Source organism: Cololabis saira, chromosome 18, assembly GCF_033807715.1.
Source record: "Cololabis saira isolate AMF1-May2022 chromosome 18, fColSai1.1, whole genome shotgun sequence".
NCBI classification, from domain to species: Eukaryota; Metazoa; Chordata; class Actinopteri; order Beloniformes; family Belonidae; genus Cololabis; species Cololabis saira.
The window spans coordinates 28,208,350-28,224,403 of record NC_084604.1 but is presented as its reverse complement, the minus strand read 5'-3'; the positions used below and the strand labels follow the sequence as shown (position 1 = coordinate 28,224,403).

The 16,054-nt window shown below is 38.7% G+C and overlaps 1 protein-coding gene across 1 annotated transcript; it reads left to right on the top strand.

The window, feature by feature from the left end:
- Nucleotides 1-2,842: 2,842 nt before the first annotated feature.
- Nucleotides 2,843-14,961, top strand: gnpat2 (glyceronephosphate O-acyltransferase 2). The gene is made up of 16 exons (XM_061746755.1): nt 2,843-2,976; nt 5,316-5,516; nt 5,611-5,787; nt 7,421-7,550; nt 7,658-7,785; nt 7,865-7,940; nt 8,210-8,361; nt 10,188-10,318; nt 10,473-10,714; nt 11,912-12,169; nt 12,263-12,342; nt 12,803-12,943; nt 13,450-13,549; nt 13,638-13,731; nt 13,849-13,910; nt 14,069-14,961. The coding sequence occupies exons 1-16, from the start codon at nt 2,962-2,964 to the stop codon at nt 14,119-14,121; spliced, it is 2,040 nt and encodes a 679-aa protein (XP_061602739.1). The 5' UTR covers nt 2,843-2,961; the 3' UTR covers nt 14,122-14,961.
- The last annotated feature ends 1,093 nt before the right edge of the window (nt 14,962-16,054 follow it).

Sequence of the window (16,054 nt, the reverse complement as noted above, 5' to 3'; positions counted from 1 at the left end):
ATGTACTCATCTGAAGTACAGTCAGGGTCCAGAGGTTTTTGAACAAATGAAAGACTTTTTATGACTTTGCCGTGGACTCTGCCACTTAGGATTTTAAATAAAACAATCAGGATATGATCAAAATGTAGACTTTCAGCTTTACGAAGTGTCCCAAAAATATGCAGCTTCTCCTCCTGCTCCTGCTACTGCTGCTGCTCCTCCTCCTCATCCAGCTTCTGCAGCAGCTGCTGCTCCTCCTGCAGCTCCTGCAGCTCCTGCTGCTGCAGCTCCTGCAGCAGCTCCTGTAGCTGCTGCGGCGCCTGCTGCTCCTGCAGCTCCTCCAGCAGCTGCAGCAGCTCCTGCTGCCGCTTCTCCAGCAGCTTCTGCAGGTTCCGATGCAGCTGCAGAAGCAGGTTCTGCTCCTGCTGTGCCTGCTCCGTCTGCTGCCGCAGCTGCAGGTTCTCCTCCTGCAGCTTCTGCAGCTCCTGCTGCTGCCGCTGCCCCTGCTGCTACTGCTCCTCCTGCAGAAGCTCCTGCTCCTCCTGCAGCAGCTCCTGCTGCTGCCTGGTGAAGGCAGAGACAGGTGTCACTCGGACCCCCGATGTACACTATGTGTGTGTGTGTGTATGTATATGTATATGTATGTGCATGTGCATGTGCATGTGCATGTGCATGTGCATGTGCATGTATGTATGTATGTATGTATGTATGTATGTGTGTGTGTGTGTGTGTGTGTGTGTGTGTGTGTGTGTGTGTGTGTGTGTGTGTGTATGTATATATGTATTAGGGGTGTAACGATACACTAATCTCATGATACGGTACGATACACGATATTGAGGTCACGATAACGATACGATAGGGCTGTTGGATTAATCGATTTTAAATCGTAATCGCGATTATGTAATTAGAACAATGTTAAAACGTGAAAATCGTAAAATCGATATTTCACTTCTTTTTTTTTTTTTTTTTTTTTTAACCTTGTCTGCACACATATTAATGATTGATGCCATATTAATGATTGATGGAAATACCTCTCAATACCTGCGACAAGTGCCCCATGGGAGAGGCTCTTTAGTGTAGGAGGGGGCGTTGTAACATGCCACCGGGCATCCCTCAAGCCAGATGCGGTAGACCGGCTCGTGTTCCTTGCAAAAAACTTGCAAATGTGAATAGCAAATGTAATGACTGACATTCCACACCTCTACCTCCTTCATGGGTTGCATTATCATTTAGCATGCAAAGACCCAGTTTAGTTTAATTAGAAAAATGTCTTGTTTTATTTAATTGGAAATATAACTTACTGTATGTTTGCAAGTGCTGATTTGCTGATTTTTTTTTTCAGAGATAAAACTTTATATTTTATTATATTTTTTAAAACTTTTTTTCAACTTATTTTACATAGTTTTGCACTTTATTCATTCATTTTTGGTTTAATAAGAGCAAAGTTTGCACTTAAAGCCCAATGGGGCAAATGTTCAATAAAAAAACAGCATATTTGAAATAATTTCTTTGCCTTTTGTCAATTCACAAAATAATCGTAATCGTAATCGTAATCGTAATCGTAATCGAAAATCGGATTTTGAGAGAAAAAAAATCGAGATTTTATTTTTGGGCAAAATCGAACAGCCCTACGATACGATATTATAGCAATATTTTTTTAACAACCTTGAATGAGGAACATATGACTGGAAAAAATTGTCTTTTATTTGAAAGACACAAAATACAAAACAATACTGTACATTCGCCCTATTGTACAGTTTGTAATGCTTTATAACTGTTTAAGTTTTAAAGAGAAAGCCAGGCCAACCATTTTCCATAAACTGAACTAAAAGTAAATGTCAGGTTTGCATTATGCATCTTCAGTTTCATACAAGTACAAATATTTTGCCACAAACTGAATAGTTTCTCTCATGTATGATTTGACTTTTTTCTTTTCCAGAAATGTAAAAACTAAAATTAAATAAATGATTAAAAGTAAATAAATACATATAATTTTACATCATAAAAAAGATTGATTCCTGCTCACCTTATAAGTGTAAGAGGATATTTATTTTTGTTAAGAAGGTTATCTTGGTAATTCAGGGTTCATTATTTTATAAATATATTCTTTATATCAGGGGTAGGCAACCCTGGTCCTCGAGTGCCACTGTCCTGCATGTCTTAGATGCTACCCTGCTTTAACACACCTGATTCTAATTAATCATCGTCATCAGGTGTCATCCAGGGCTGCACAATTATGTTGATGACACAGGTACTTTTATCACGGTGTGCTGAAGCAGGGTAGCATCTAAGACATGCAGGACAGTGGCACTCGAGGACCAGGGTTGCCTACCCCTGCTTTATATTCTGCGGCAGGTACTGTTGACGATGCAGTGGGCGGGGCTAACGCGGTAGTGGGCGGGGCTAACGCTGCAGTGGGCGGGGCTAACGCTGCGCTGCAGAAGTGGAGGTAACAGTGGGGAACCAAACCTACATTATGTTTACATTTTGATCCTTTTAATTAAAATCAATTGTCGTGAGGCATGAAAGCAAAAAACACAAAAAGACTCAGTGCCCAAATACGTATATCTTGGCTGGTTTGAGTCTCTGGCAAGATCGTTGCCTTTTTTCCTTTCTTTTTTTCATCTGGGTTAACACACGTTTAGTAGTGATTGTATAATTAATCAAAATGAATCACTGTATCAAACGCAGAGGTTACTGCAGGGCAGAAGCCTGAATTATGGTTCCGCGTTAAATCGACGCAGAGCTACGCCGTACCATACGCCGTACCCTACGGTGTAGTGTCTGCGTTGGTGTAACGTGGACCATAAATCAGCCTAGAGAGGTGTGCGCTGGCCGCGGGAGGGGGAGGAGTTTCCGAAAGCGAGTGATCTGATTGGTCCGGAGTTTCCGAGCAGAGCGCAGGCTGCACTGAAACCTCCAAGTCAGAAAAGCGAAAGTCAGTAAGGACAGCAACTTCCAAAGTCGGCTTTGTTGATGTAAATGATATCGAATATGGTAAGATACTCTATTAATACTCTGTCGAAATGCAGTTTTTTTTTTACTCCCGTGACACCTGTTGCATCCTTACCCACAGCTCCCTCGGCGATAATTACACGCTAAACAACAATTGCTGTAAATAATGTCCACTAGACTAGAATAAGATTTACAGAGATAAATGCAAACTGCGTGTTCTATGTTTTCTGAGTTATTTGGCTGGAAATAGTGCTCAGAAAGCTGCCCGTGAGAGCTTTAAGCTGCTGAAACTTTGGCCTACTTTGAAACATTATAAGTCGCTGTTGTTGCCCAATATGAAGGGTCATAGTACAAAACCGAAACAACACTGTCCAAATCAAATGCCATGTCAGCACAGGGGTTTTCATATGTATCAAGTTTTAATATGTTTAAGAAATGTTATGTATTTAATGCTTTTAAAACTAGGAAGATGGAATGAAATGATAAAGGGTAAGGCTTTTTTTTTATTTTTAATTAAAAACAAACACACAACTCTGACTGCCAAACTTATTTCCATATCATAAAGCTCTTAATGATATATACATTTTTTTTTTTAAATAAAAAATAAAACTTGTGTGGGCAATACTAACCAGCCTCTAACTATTTTAGTAGGATTTAAGATGGCAGGTTTCAGCCAGCTGCTGCTAATCATCATCAGCTGTTGACCTGATCAGCAGCAGGTGTGCAGGCCTTTATAAAGAGCAGTTATTTTGGCTGTGCTAGTGTGTAGCATGTAGTTAGGTATTAGCACATTGCTAAGAGGCAAAGACATAAGTAATGGTATTGGAGAATATGTTGTTGGTGCACATTAATTTAGAAAAAAACTGTTTCAAAACCATTTGATGTTGAATTTTCTACAGTGAGAAGGATTATCCACGACTGGAAAGGATTCAAGACAATTGTCAATCTTCTAAAGATTTCTCAGTAAATTTATATATACAACATACATTTATATCATACAACCTGACAATAAATGTACATAAAGGGAAATAATGTGCAATATCTTTCATTCACTGCAACGTGCAATTATGTAAATATCCATCTGTATATATCCGTCTGTTATCTTTTTATATACTAGTATTTCTTATTATTTATTTTTGTTATTATTAATATTATTATTGTATATACCAGTTTACTGTTTATAGTGTGTTATTATTATTACTGTGTTATTACTGCTCTATTGATGCCTCTTGTTTTTGCACTATCCCCTTTGCTGCTGTAAACTGCAAATTTCCCCTCTGTGGGACTATTAAAGGTTTATCTTATCTTATCTTATGCCATGGTCAAACTGTCTAAAAGCCAAGCACTGCTTGTCAGACCCCATAAGTCTCCGTGAAACCGTTAGATGTTGGAGTCCATGATGGCTCAATTAGGAAGAAGACTGAACAAGTATAGATTCATTTATTTTATTACTTAACTTTTATTTAACCAGGAATAGCCTCATTGAGATTAAAATCTCTTTTGCAAGGGTATCCTGGCACAGCACAATTAACAGTTTCAGACAGAGATACAGACAAACCTATAAGAGGTTTGGAAGAGTTGTAAGGAGAAAGCATCGCTCGTCTAAAAAGTACTTGGAGGCACAACTCGGCTTCACAAAATTGCATTTGCCAAAGTGGGGATGTCTGGCTTTAATGCAGCGCATTAATATTATTTGGCAAAATACAAACGCAGCAGTCATTGAGTGGACATGATTTCTTCAGTATACTAGGGTTTTCTAATTGTAAATAGTAGGACGTCTATCTGATAGTTAATGCTTGATCCAAATTGGATCCTTCTTTGTGACAATACTTCAAAGCACATGGAAATAAAAGAGCCAAGGTTTTGGAAGGGCTGTGGCAAAGTTCAAATAAATTCAACTCAATTAAAATGCTGTAGCAGGACTTTAAGAGAGTTGTGTGTAAGCAAGTGCCCAAAAAACTTGATGAACTTAAAGACTGTTGTAAAGAAGAATGGCCCAAAACGTGATGATTTGAGATACTGATAGAGTCATAAAGTCAACTAAATTGAGTTATTGCTGCTAAAAGTGAATGCACAAGCTATTGCATCATGGGAGTACTTAGTATTGCCCTGATATTTTTTTCTTTTTGATTTATTTTCTGTTAAATATGTATTTGACTGTGAAATAGCCATGCAATAACTCTCACACAACACCCTCCCTCTTAGTAGAAGCTATTTGACTTTACATAGATATATATGTGTGTATACATGTACGTATAGTCTTTTTTTTTTCTTCATGAAACTATTTATTGCATTCAATTCTTTTCTATTGTGTTAAATGTGTCAAACAAACAACAAAGACCAATTTCAACTCTAAAAACAACCACGTCTCCCTTCTCCAGTATAAAGATTTAGGTGGAGCTGGAATGGAAGACGAGGAGGAGTTTGTGGACATATTGGAGGAGAGGAGGCAGAGCAGTGATATAGGTTTTGCGTTCAGGACCTTTAGCGCTCAGCCGTACAAAGGCACTCCACCTTGCTCCACTGCTGAACTCAACCGGGCCGTGCTGGAGTCCCAGTATCTGTGCTATGTGGCCAAAGAGGTGTGACTGAGTTGCTTAAAAACATGTAACAAAGAAGTTTCACGCTGTAGCGCCATCAACATGCTGCCAGGCTTCTTTGTGCATTCCTCCTCAGATCGCCATGGAGACGGGGACGTCTATGGAGAAAGTGATAGAAGAGGCCTCTGGGCTTCTGAACGAAATGTCTCAAAACCTTCAGCTGGGGTTTATCAGGCTGATGGGCTACACAATGAACAAGGTGTTCAAGAGACTCTTCAGCAGCATCTTCGTCAACATGGAAGGACTCAACGCGGTCAGTTTACTGAATAACATCATTGCAGGATGCTTGTTTACATCTATGCACCATCTAGTTTTGTAATTTTCATAAACAGAATCACAGTTCATTTGTTGGCCTAAAAGCTCACTTTCTAGCAATAGCATTATGTTGAAGATATCGTGTTAATTAAGACTGGAAAATCCCTCCCGGAGAACTGCAAGCTGTTGATGTTTCAGGGCTGTGGTTTTTCGAGGTACCGTGATGTTGCCAGAAATATCTTAAGCAATCTTAATAAGCATTTAAGGAGCCATCACGTAAAAAGCAAAAACATTTATCAAGAGAAAATGAAACGGGAACAAACCACAACAGCAGCAGACATTGATGTTTATTTTTCAGAAATTAGATAAATTACTCCCAATGAGTTTAGAAAAACCCAGCACAAAATATAGAATTAATTGTCCTGGATGACTAGCCCCTGTCAGACGTTGAAAATATAAGATTTCACCCTTTAATTGAACATCTGGAGCTGCAGTTCCAACATCAGAAATGCAACTCTGACACTGCTTTCTCCAAACAATCTGAGAGGACTGAACATATTTCACATCAGCTAAAGAAGTGCAACCAGTCGGCTTTAATGATGGATTTGGACCCTCAGTTTGCTCAAATGTCAAAATATATTAGTTTTACTTATTTGTGGCTGTAATTTAAATTTGATTCCTGGATTTCTGTATTAAATAAATAGATAGAAATTTCAAAAATATTTTGGCATCAGAATCAGTTTCATTAAAAAATAAATGCTATAGGATTTTTTTTAATACTCTGAGTTGCTGAAGAAAATGATATCACAATTAGTGTAAAATTGCATATCTGAGAGTGAAATTAGAAAATTCAGTCAATGAAATGACTATCAGGTGTCCATCCAGATGTGGTCTTCACAACCTGTTTGAGGAGACGCATCATTGCAGTGGTCACATGGTTTGCTCTTAATGTTGGAAAATGATTTCAGTTATCAGACTATTTTAAAGTAAAATACATATCTGTGTAAGTTGGTCATTCAGCAAAACAAAAGCGTGAAAGCAACAGAAGAAGAAGAAAATGTTTTTGAACAGCAAAGTCAAAGTTGTGACTTAAATCTTAAAGTGAGCAGTTCATATGAGAAAACACCCTGATCTACAGCTGATGTGTTCAGAATGGGATACATTTCCTTTGAGCTGACGTGCAGGACTGATCAACAGTTACTAAAAATGTTTAGTAACTTCTGTACTTCCTTTTGAACTTTTTTATTCAGTTTTCTTTATCTCTGTTTAGGACTTGTGTGCAAATCTAGTGACATTTAGATTTTTTATATATATATATATATATATATATATATATATTATATGTGTGTGTGTTTGTGTATGTATGTATGCATGTATAGAGAGAGAGAGACAAAGTTCAGAGTTGTTAAACTTCAATACCAGAATATGTAATGACAGTTCAAGGAGTCACTGATACTGTACATACTGTACTGTAAGTTCTGTAGAAGTTGTGTTGATACAAAACATTTTAACTATTTTGTAATTACTGTCTATGGTATATATATATATATGTACTAAAGGACAACATTATTAGACAAATAGTAAAGCTAAAACCCTGGATGTTTTCTTTAAAACTTCTGCTTTCTCTGTAGCTCCAACAAGCCACGCAGGAGACTCCTGTGATCCTGATGCCCAATCACAGGAGTTACGTGGATTTCTTGGTCATCTCCTACATCCTTTTCAGCTACGACATCCCTATCCCAGTTATTGCTGCAGGAATTCGCAAGTATCTAATTGAATTGGAACAATATGGTTTTTAAGAATGAAAGTGATCAAAACAAAAGATTCAGACACTCATTTCTCTTTGCCTCTTATCTTCCTCTATAAAGCTCTAGCAGGGATGAAGATTGTGGGGGAGATACTGCGTCGCTCTGGAGCTTTCTTCATCCGCCGTGCCATTGGCTCTGACAAACTCTACTGGGCCGTGCTATCAGAATATGTCCGAACTATTGTCAGGGTAAGACGTGATCTGCAAAATCTGCAAGAACTGCTCTCCAAAAAAGGGGTTCTCACAGTTTTGGCTTTTGTTTTTCTAGAAAGGAGTTGCTCCTCTGGAGTTTTATGTAGAAGGTTTCAGAAGTCGCACGCTTAAAGCTCTCACACCAAAGTTAGGTGAGTGTCCAAAACAGGATTATCATTTTTGTAACATTTGAATTGTTTTACTAATACTTTCATTACATACACTACCGGTACTTTCAATTCCAGACAATATATCTCATAACAGTGAATCTTTTGTTTTCTCTATATTTTCAGTCAAGGGATTTTTCTGTTTAAGTAATATTTTTATCCTCGCTGTGGTGTACGTTTGCTTGACATCTCCCGCAGATGTGCATATGTACATGGCTGTGTGTCTGCTCTACAGTCTCTGTATGTTCCTGCAGGTATGATGCACATGGTGCTGGAGCCGTTCTTTAAAGGAGAGGTATACGACATTACATTGGTGCCCATCAGTGTCAGCTATGACCGGGTTCTGGAGGAGTCATTGCTTGCACGTGAGTTACTGGGTGTCCCCAAGCCCAGAGAGAGCACCATGGTATGTTCTGGTTACATTATGTGGCTTATTAAAACTTAATAATGAAGCATTCACATGTAATTTTGTCTTCCAAGTCTTGTTTTCTGCTTCATTAAGTGACTTAGCTCTTGATTTGTCATTTTTAGTAAAACATGCCGGACCATCATATTGAAATCACTTAATATCGTCATCATACTGATTCAAAATATTAGTAATCTCTGAAACTAATGCTCAGCTCTGATAAAGCCTGGTTCAGTATATAAACAATCCGAAGTGTGATATCATGAGTCGGCCAGTGATCAGTTCAGCCAGAAGTGAAAATAATGCTGTCATCAACACGACTGAACCAGGGAACTAATTTCTGTGTTGACCTTCAGTTACATTATGAAACACATTTGGACCAAACTGAGGATTTGGGAGCTCCCTGATGGACCAATACATTTGAGTGCCTTTTTTTTTGTTGAGTTGTACAATGGTTAGGCTTACTGAGATAATTTAACAGCCAGGGAGTGGCTGGTAAATAAGTAAATAATGATGTCATAATTCCCCCTTCATAGGTCAGATTCATAGACCTTGAGCTTCACTGTTGCTCTTTTGTCTTTCGTTTTGGCTGAATTTCGTTTGTCACTCATACAACACTTTTTCATGTAATTGCTGTATGCTTTCCTCGCCTGAACCAATCACTGCACTGCTATGTAATTTTTACCAGTAAACTTCCAGTTGTCTCCTGGATAGTTGCATCTTATGCCAAGAAACCTGTCACTCTGGTGTAGGAGTTAAAAAGACCCCATGAAGCAGTTCTAGGAACCACAATCTGCTTAAGTGGGAGCACAAAATTAAGGGAAACTGCCTGTAACACGTACTGTATGTCAATAAAAAGGTTTTCTGCTATTTGAAAGCACCTAATGTCAGCTCTTCATTTGAAAAAACGCGAGCTTGCCAGATTTATTTACTCCTGTGCTTGCATCCACCTGTGAATGTGGTGATAAAGAGTGATCCTGACAAGAATAAATGTGGAGGTTCACAGCTCTTGATGTCATTTTTGTGTTGCATTCCTTAAATTAAACTACCCTTTTTGTCAAGAGAAAAACTTTTTTTCAAAATGTGTGGTTAATCTAAAGTATCTATTTCAAGTGGGGCAGGAAGCGGACGAAATAGCATTTATAGAGGCCTTACTCATTATTAGACCTTTCCATTCATTCATCTTTGTCTTATTATAGCCCAACAAATGGAAAGAACAAGGCACAGTTTAAAAACTGCTTAAATTATCCTTAATATATTATGCAAAACAAGTCAACACCCTTTTGATCTGATTGCTGCATTTTCAGTTGAGTCTCTTGACCTAAATATCTCTATGGTCTGACCCATTAGTACGTTGTAAACCAGTGGTTCTCAACCTTTTCAAGTCGCAGCTCTCCAGAATAAACAGGTTGCTGGTCACAACACTGCTGCTCACTAACACTCAACTTCTTGAGGAGATGTATTGTATAAACCATTGCCCAGTTAAAAATGGCTTTTAAAATATGCTGAAAATGTATCCAAAAAAACAGAAAGACTAGCATAAATGATCTACCAACCCCTCTTGGGGTTCGAACCTTCACCTTGATAATCCCTTCTCTAGTCGTGCCCTCGTGATCACAAGTATTGACTACTTCTCCTGGGTCACCACGGCCACCTGGCAACCCTTTCTCTACTTGATGTTAACTGCACACCCATGAGGGTTCATACTTGCATCTTAATAACAGTAAACTAACGATGACATTTTCATCTCATTGCAGTTAACTAAAAGGATTGTGTATAAACAAATCTGATCTTTTTGGTCCTGCCTTTTTTTTTATTCTCTGCAGGGTTTGCTGAAGGCCAGCAAAGTTTTGCAGGAAGATTACGGTAACATGCATGTGAACTTTGGCCGTCCCATGTCTGTCCGGGAGTTGTGTGAGGGAAAGATAAACCGTTGCCAGTACAACCTCATACCCAGGTAATAAAATGGGGGGAGACACTGAAACAAATACCATTAATAAATGAGAGCATTTTTTACAAGGACTACACTAATGGTGTTTAGTAGTCATCCATGTGGGCCCCATTGGACCCCTTAATGTCTCACCGCTCTTCTCTTTTACTTCTGATTGTAGAGATCTTCCTCAGCAGCCCACTCCTGAGGTCCAGGACTGTGTGAGCTGTGTGGCTCATCAGGTGATAAGAATGCAGGAGCAGGGCTTTTTTATTAGCCCCTGGTCTCTGATGGCCTGCCTGTTGCTCCACGTCCCAACCCCAGTGTTAACAGGAGAGGGTCTGCTGTGGCAGGAGCTCACAGAAAAAACCTTGTGGCTCAGAAAGCTGGTGCTGGACTTTGGGGCTCGTTTGAACTGGCCTGGTACGTTGAGATTTTGCACATTTGTGGCTTGTATTGTTTCTTTATTTTTTAACTTAAGTTATCATTGTCAACTTGCATTAAAGTAATCATATGCATCAATAAATTCCATGATTTCTTTTTGTGTTTGAGTGTTTAAAATTTCGTTTAAGATCCTTTGAAAGACCAGGTTTAATTTTTTTTCTTTTTTTTTATAGCAGGGTAGGAAGACAAAGTTAATGCAGAGCAGTAACGTAGTTTTCAGTTAGAGAACATGTGTCAAACCCAAGATTACGTTGCCCACAAGAGCATCCAGAGGCAATTATACATTTACCATACAAATATGCACTAATACCACAACTGCAGAACATCACAATTTCATTACTTGCGCCATGGCGGCATTTGTCCACTGGATGTCAGTATCTTAGATTAAACCATTCCCTGACAGTTCAGTGGCTGAGGGATGACAGTTGAACCAAGGTTGGAGAGCCACAACATGCTAGTAATCAATGGAGACAAGCCAATCTGCTTTCTTTCCTCGGGGCAGTGGGAGTGCCCAAAGGCCACTGTTTTTATTGGCACTTCAACACCACACAAGGACCTAAGTGTGCTCGTCCAAGAATATAAAAACAAAACAAAACAGTCTGCATGCTCAGCAGAACAGGATGAGGACTTCACACGCCTTCAGTAGTCTTTCAGAAGGTAGATTTTTAAAATCGGTGTATGCTCAGTGAACATAAGAAGGTTTCCAACTTTGTCCTGACCAAAAAACAAGTATTTAATGATAGACTATCAAGAAGCACCATCACAGACAGTCCAGAAAACTAGTGGGAAATCAGAAAACACGGCTGAGAAAGAAATGTGTCACCGGCACCATAATGGTGGTGTGGCCCAGGATGAAAGGGAGCTTGACACCTCTAAGTCAGAGTGTTGAACAGTCTAGGCTACTTAAAACTACTGGGAAGTGTGAGCTAGATCAGACAGATTAGCCGAATGTAAATTGGCACAAGTGTTCACATTTACTTAGGAGACGTTGCTGGGTTAATGCACTTAAGTAACTTACCTTAAGAGGACCCCCACTGAACTATCTCACTTTACCATTCTCCTGTACACACACACACGCACACACAGACAGCACGTGTGGGAACATAAATACATGTGACCATTTGAAATTAAAACCACAGCTGCGACGAAAGTTATATGTGCCTAATTGTTTTGCAGAACAAGTCCCTGACTTGGATGTGTTGTCATCCGCCGCGGCCCTTCATTGCTCCGTTGTTCACCGTAAAGCGGGGCGTGTTTACCTGGTTTTGGAGGAAGAGCCTGAGAGAAGACATCCAGTAAGCCCAGAGGAGGATGTGATGAGGATGGCGGCTGCAGCTCTGATCTTGGTTTCCTATAGAAATCAGTCCTTGCATGTTTTTGTGCGTCCAGCCATGCTCGCCACAGCCATGCACATCACAAAAAGCACACAGAGAGGTGAGCGTTTAAACACGTGAGACTCTCTGTTCCGTTAAGAGACACAAATGGTATTTGCTGTTGCTTCACTGGAATCCACTGTTTTATTCCCAGATGAGCTCCTTCACTTCTTCTGCTTCCTGCAGGATGTTTTCTCTCATGAATTCATCTTCATCCCCGGGAGATCATCTCAGGTAACAGCTTTATTGTTTAGCCATCAGATCGTGGATATTTTGTGGATAAAAGGCATGTTTACAGCCCTTCACTTGTCATACTAGGCATGCTCACTTGTCAAAACGACACTTAATTAGTTACTCATGTTTAATCAGCCATTCACACTGCAGTAGCCAATGTATTTACATTTTTAGATATGGCTGGTTGGATCTGATTAGGTTCAAACCTTCAGAATTGGAAAGAAAAGCATAAGGATTGAATAAACTGCTCATTTGGCTTTTCATGCACAACCAGCTCAAATGTTTACTGGGAAGAGCTGAAAAAACTGTTTTAAAACAACGACTGTGCAACAATTCACCAGCAAGGTGTAAATATTTCAGTGGCTGGGAATAGTGCTCATTTGAGTATTTAGTGTTGCTTAATCATAGATACACGCACAACATATTCATTTTGCACATGTCTGTCGTTTTCATGAATTAGGACTTTGAGGAGGCATGTCATCTTCTTCAGAAATGTGGTTCAGTCCACATCAGTCAACAAGAAGTGACTGTTTCAGATGCAGGCCTGGAGGTGTTATCCTTCCTGCAGGAGCTGCTGAAACCCTTCATAGACTCTTATCAGGTTCTTTAACTTTTGTATTTCTCTTTATGACAACATATTATGCTCTTAAGTTAACAACAGTAGCTGCTCCTTAAGGAGTTTTATTGACGGACACTTCTAGACATGTCTGAAGAAGCCTATAAAGCAAAGCACAAGAGATTCACGTGTTGCAGTTTTTCTTAACAATTTATTATTTATTTCTGCCTAAAGATTTTTGTTTCTTGAAGTCATTTACATAATCAACCAGGCTGCTGTCTGAGTTCTCTGCTAGCTTTATTTTTAACCTCTTGACCTCTTAACCTCTTGTTGAGCCTGGGGGAGGATTTTCTTTGTGTTGGATATTTTACCTTACTGGCTCTACAAATTGCTGTTTCTGAGTATTCTCAAAACTTGAAACTGGTATGGATACTGGAAGGGTTGATGCTTAGATCTATTATTATTTATCAGAATTTGCATTTTTGGAGTTATTTTTTTATTTATTTATAGCTCCATGTAGCAGTAATTTAACAAAGTGTTTTCATGTCCAGCTGATGTTCCGGTACCTCTGTGAGGTGGGAGATAGTGTATTCACAGAGAAACAGTTCCTCCCTGCTGTGCGAAACATGGCAACAAAGCTAATCCTCTCGGGTAAAGAAGAAAATATGAAATTATCAACAAAATTCTCTAACTAGTAAACTCTGTTATTTATTTCTGGGATTGTTTTTGTGTTTTGCAGGTGAACTCAACACCTATGAAGCCCTTTCGTCCGACGTGCAGAAAAATGTTTTGTCTGCGCTGCGAAGGCTGGAGGCTTTGGCAAAGTTGAAGATGTGAGTCATGAGAGCAGCCACTGAAACAGTCGATTTTAAGCTTGTGGTGGACAAGTTTCCTGTTATATTAAAGCCACGTAAACATTTTAAGTTTCTGTATATTGCATCTTAATTCAGATCTGAGAACAACGAATACAAAGTGAATAAAGCAGCTGTGAGAAGAATTGGAGACGTGCTCGGTAAGTTTTGGGATGATTTATTTGACCCCCCTGCTTTTGGAATATTGACTTTAATGTCCTCATATGGTTAAAAATGTATTTTTTTGCATTTGCTTCTGTTTAACACATCAACAACCAACAGTGTGAGGGCTCTGTCTTCCTTTCCTCTCTCTCTGCAGCTGGGAAAATCCCTCCCCAGTATCTCCAGGCCACACCTGACGCCAGACTTTAGTTTGGGTTGTAACGGATGCATCCTCAGCGTCTGCCCACGGTGCTGTTTTCACTTCTAATATGACTTTCTCTGGGTTTCCTTATTTTCATTTATCTGTCATGTTATGTTGTAATTAGAATTGCTGTTCCTGCATTTTGAGGCCTCAAATTACTGTATCCTCCATGTCAGAGGTCAGACTTATTCACGTTGTGTTTCATTTTGAATGCTGGCTACCAGCATTGTCACCCATCACGGATCTGAAATCACAGCAGCTTCACATCAAAGGCATAGAATGCATGTTTTCCACATGTGTGTTGAACTGCTTCGTGTTGGATGTATGAGGATTCACACCTCTCGCCTTTTAATTTCCGTGTGTGCATGATCTTTTTATATAGCTTTTGCCTTTAACGAATGGCCATAAATCCATGCTTGAGGTGACTTAAAAGTGAAGATTAAAGAATTGGCCAGTTGGAATTTGTGGCTAATCAAATGCAATTCTTGAAATTGTAAGAAAATTGCCATCATATGGTTTTTAAACTACAAGGGTAGGTGTACTGCTGCTGATGTGAGTTTAGTCACATAAGTAACAAAGTATTTTGGTGAAACACATGTACCTCTTGTGATTGCACAAGGCTGGAGAGGGGTCCAAGCTGCAGCCAAGATGTGCAAGTCATGCAGATGCTGTGTAGATGCTCCAGTTTGTAAAATTTGGAGCGCAAATGAAAATCCTGAGGTTCAGAAAAGACTGCACATTTTACTGGTGTGAAGCCAGCCTCGAGTATGAAGCAAAACATGTCAGACATGGCGAGCTAAAGGGGGCAGCATTTATTTTAAAGCCATAATCAGAACTTTCCTAACCTATATAAAGATATTTGATTAAATATCAAACTAAATCAAGTTATCAAAACATGAGTATTATACAGGTGTGACAGGATAAGAATGAGAAAAATGGAAAATTGAGATATTTGTAAAATAAAAAATTAAAGGTGATTTAGAGATCAAGTAAAACTCTTAAAATGTAAATATAAGTGTAAATAGACAAAACGTGAAACTAAAAGAATCTTAATTTTAACATTGTAACTTATTTTTTGTACGAATCAGTTTGTTTTTTTTCTACACTTATTTTGGATCTTGGCATTTCTTTATTTTTCTTCCACACTTTTGTCTATTTCTGACTTGCTTTTGCATTTCCTAATTCCCAAATTTAAAGCACTTGTATGAATAAGAACATAAATGGACAATAATGAAACCCATCATGACTTGAAAAGAAATCAAATATGATTTTTAGAATACAAATATATAGGGAGAAGATGTTAACTAAGTTAAAATGCTAATTATTTTATGCTTTATATTTGCAGTTATTAACTAGTTCATAACTTTATATCCATTTGATTTCTTGTTCATTTGCTGATCCCTCTTGGTGCTACATATTAATTAATTAATTAATTAATTAATTAGTATAATTTTGCTATGTTTTACATTGTTAATGTTAAACATTTTGCAGTCGATTTATTGTTTAATGATTCTGTGAATGAGCAAGAATGCACTTTAAAAAAAATGTGATTGTATGTACAATGAAACAGGTAAACACTAAGTTTTGACTGTAAATAAAGTAATGTAGGAGTAAAAGAAAACCAATGATGTCAGATTTCATTTATTTGAAATTTATTGATTTCAGTGAATGCAAAACAGATGTAACAAAATGCACTATAGGTATTTCTTTCCCTCGTTCACATGTTAAATATCATCTCTTAGATTATTTCCCTCAACAGCGAGTTAAAACCAGAGGTTAAAGTTCAAGCTCCCATCAGAGACGCAAACCACTCAACTGTGCTTTCAGCTGTCAGAAGAAGGCCTCTTATGTGCCACTCGACCAGTATAGGCTGATTTATGGTCGATTTAACGCGGAACCATAAATCAGGCTTATATCGCGCTGCGTGCACAAAGCTTATCT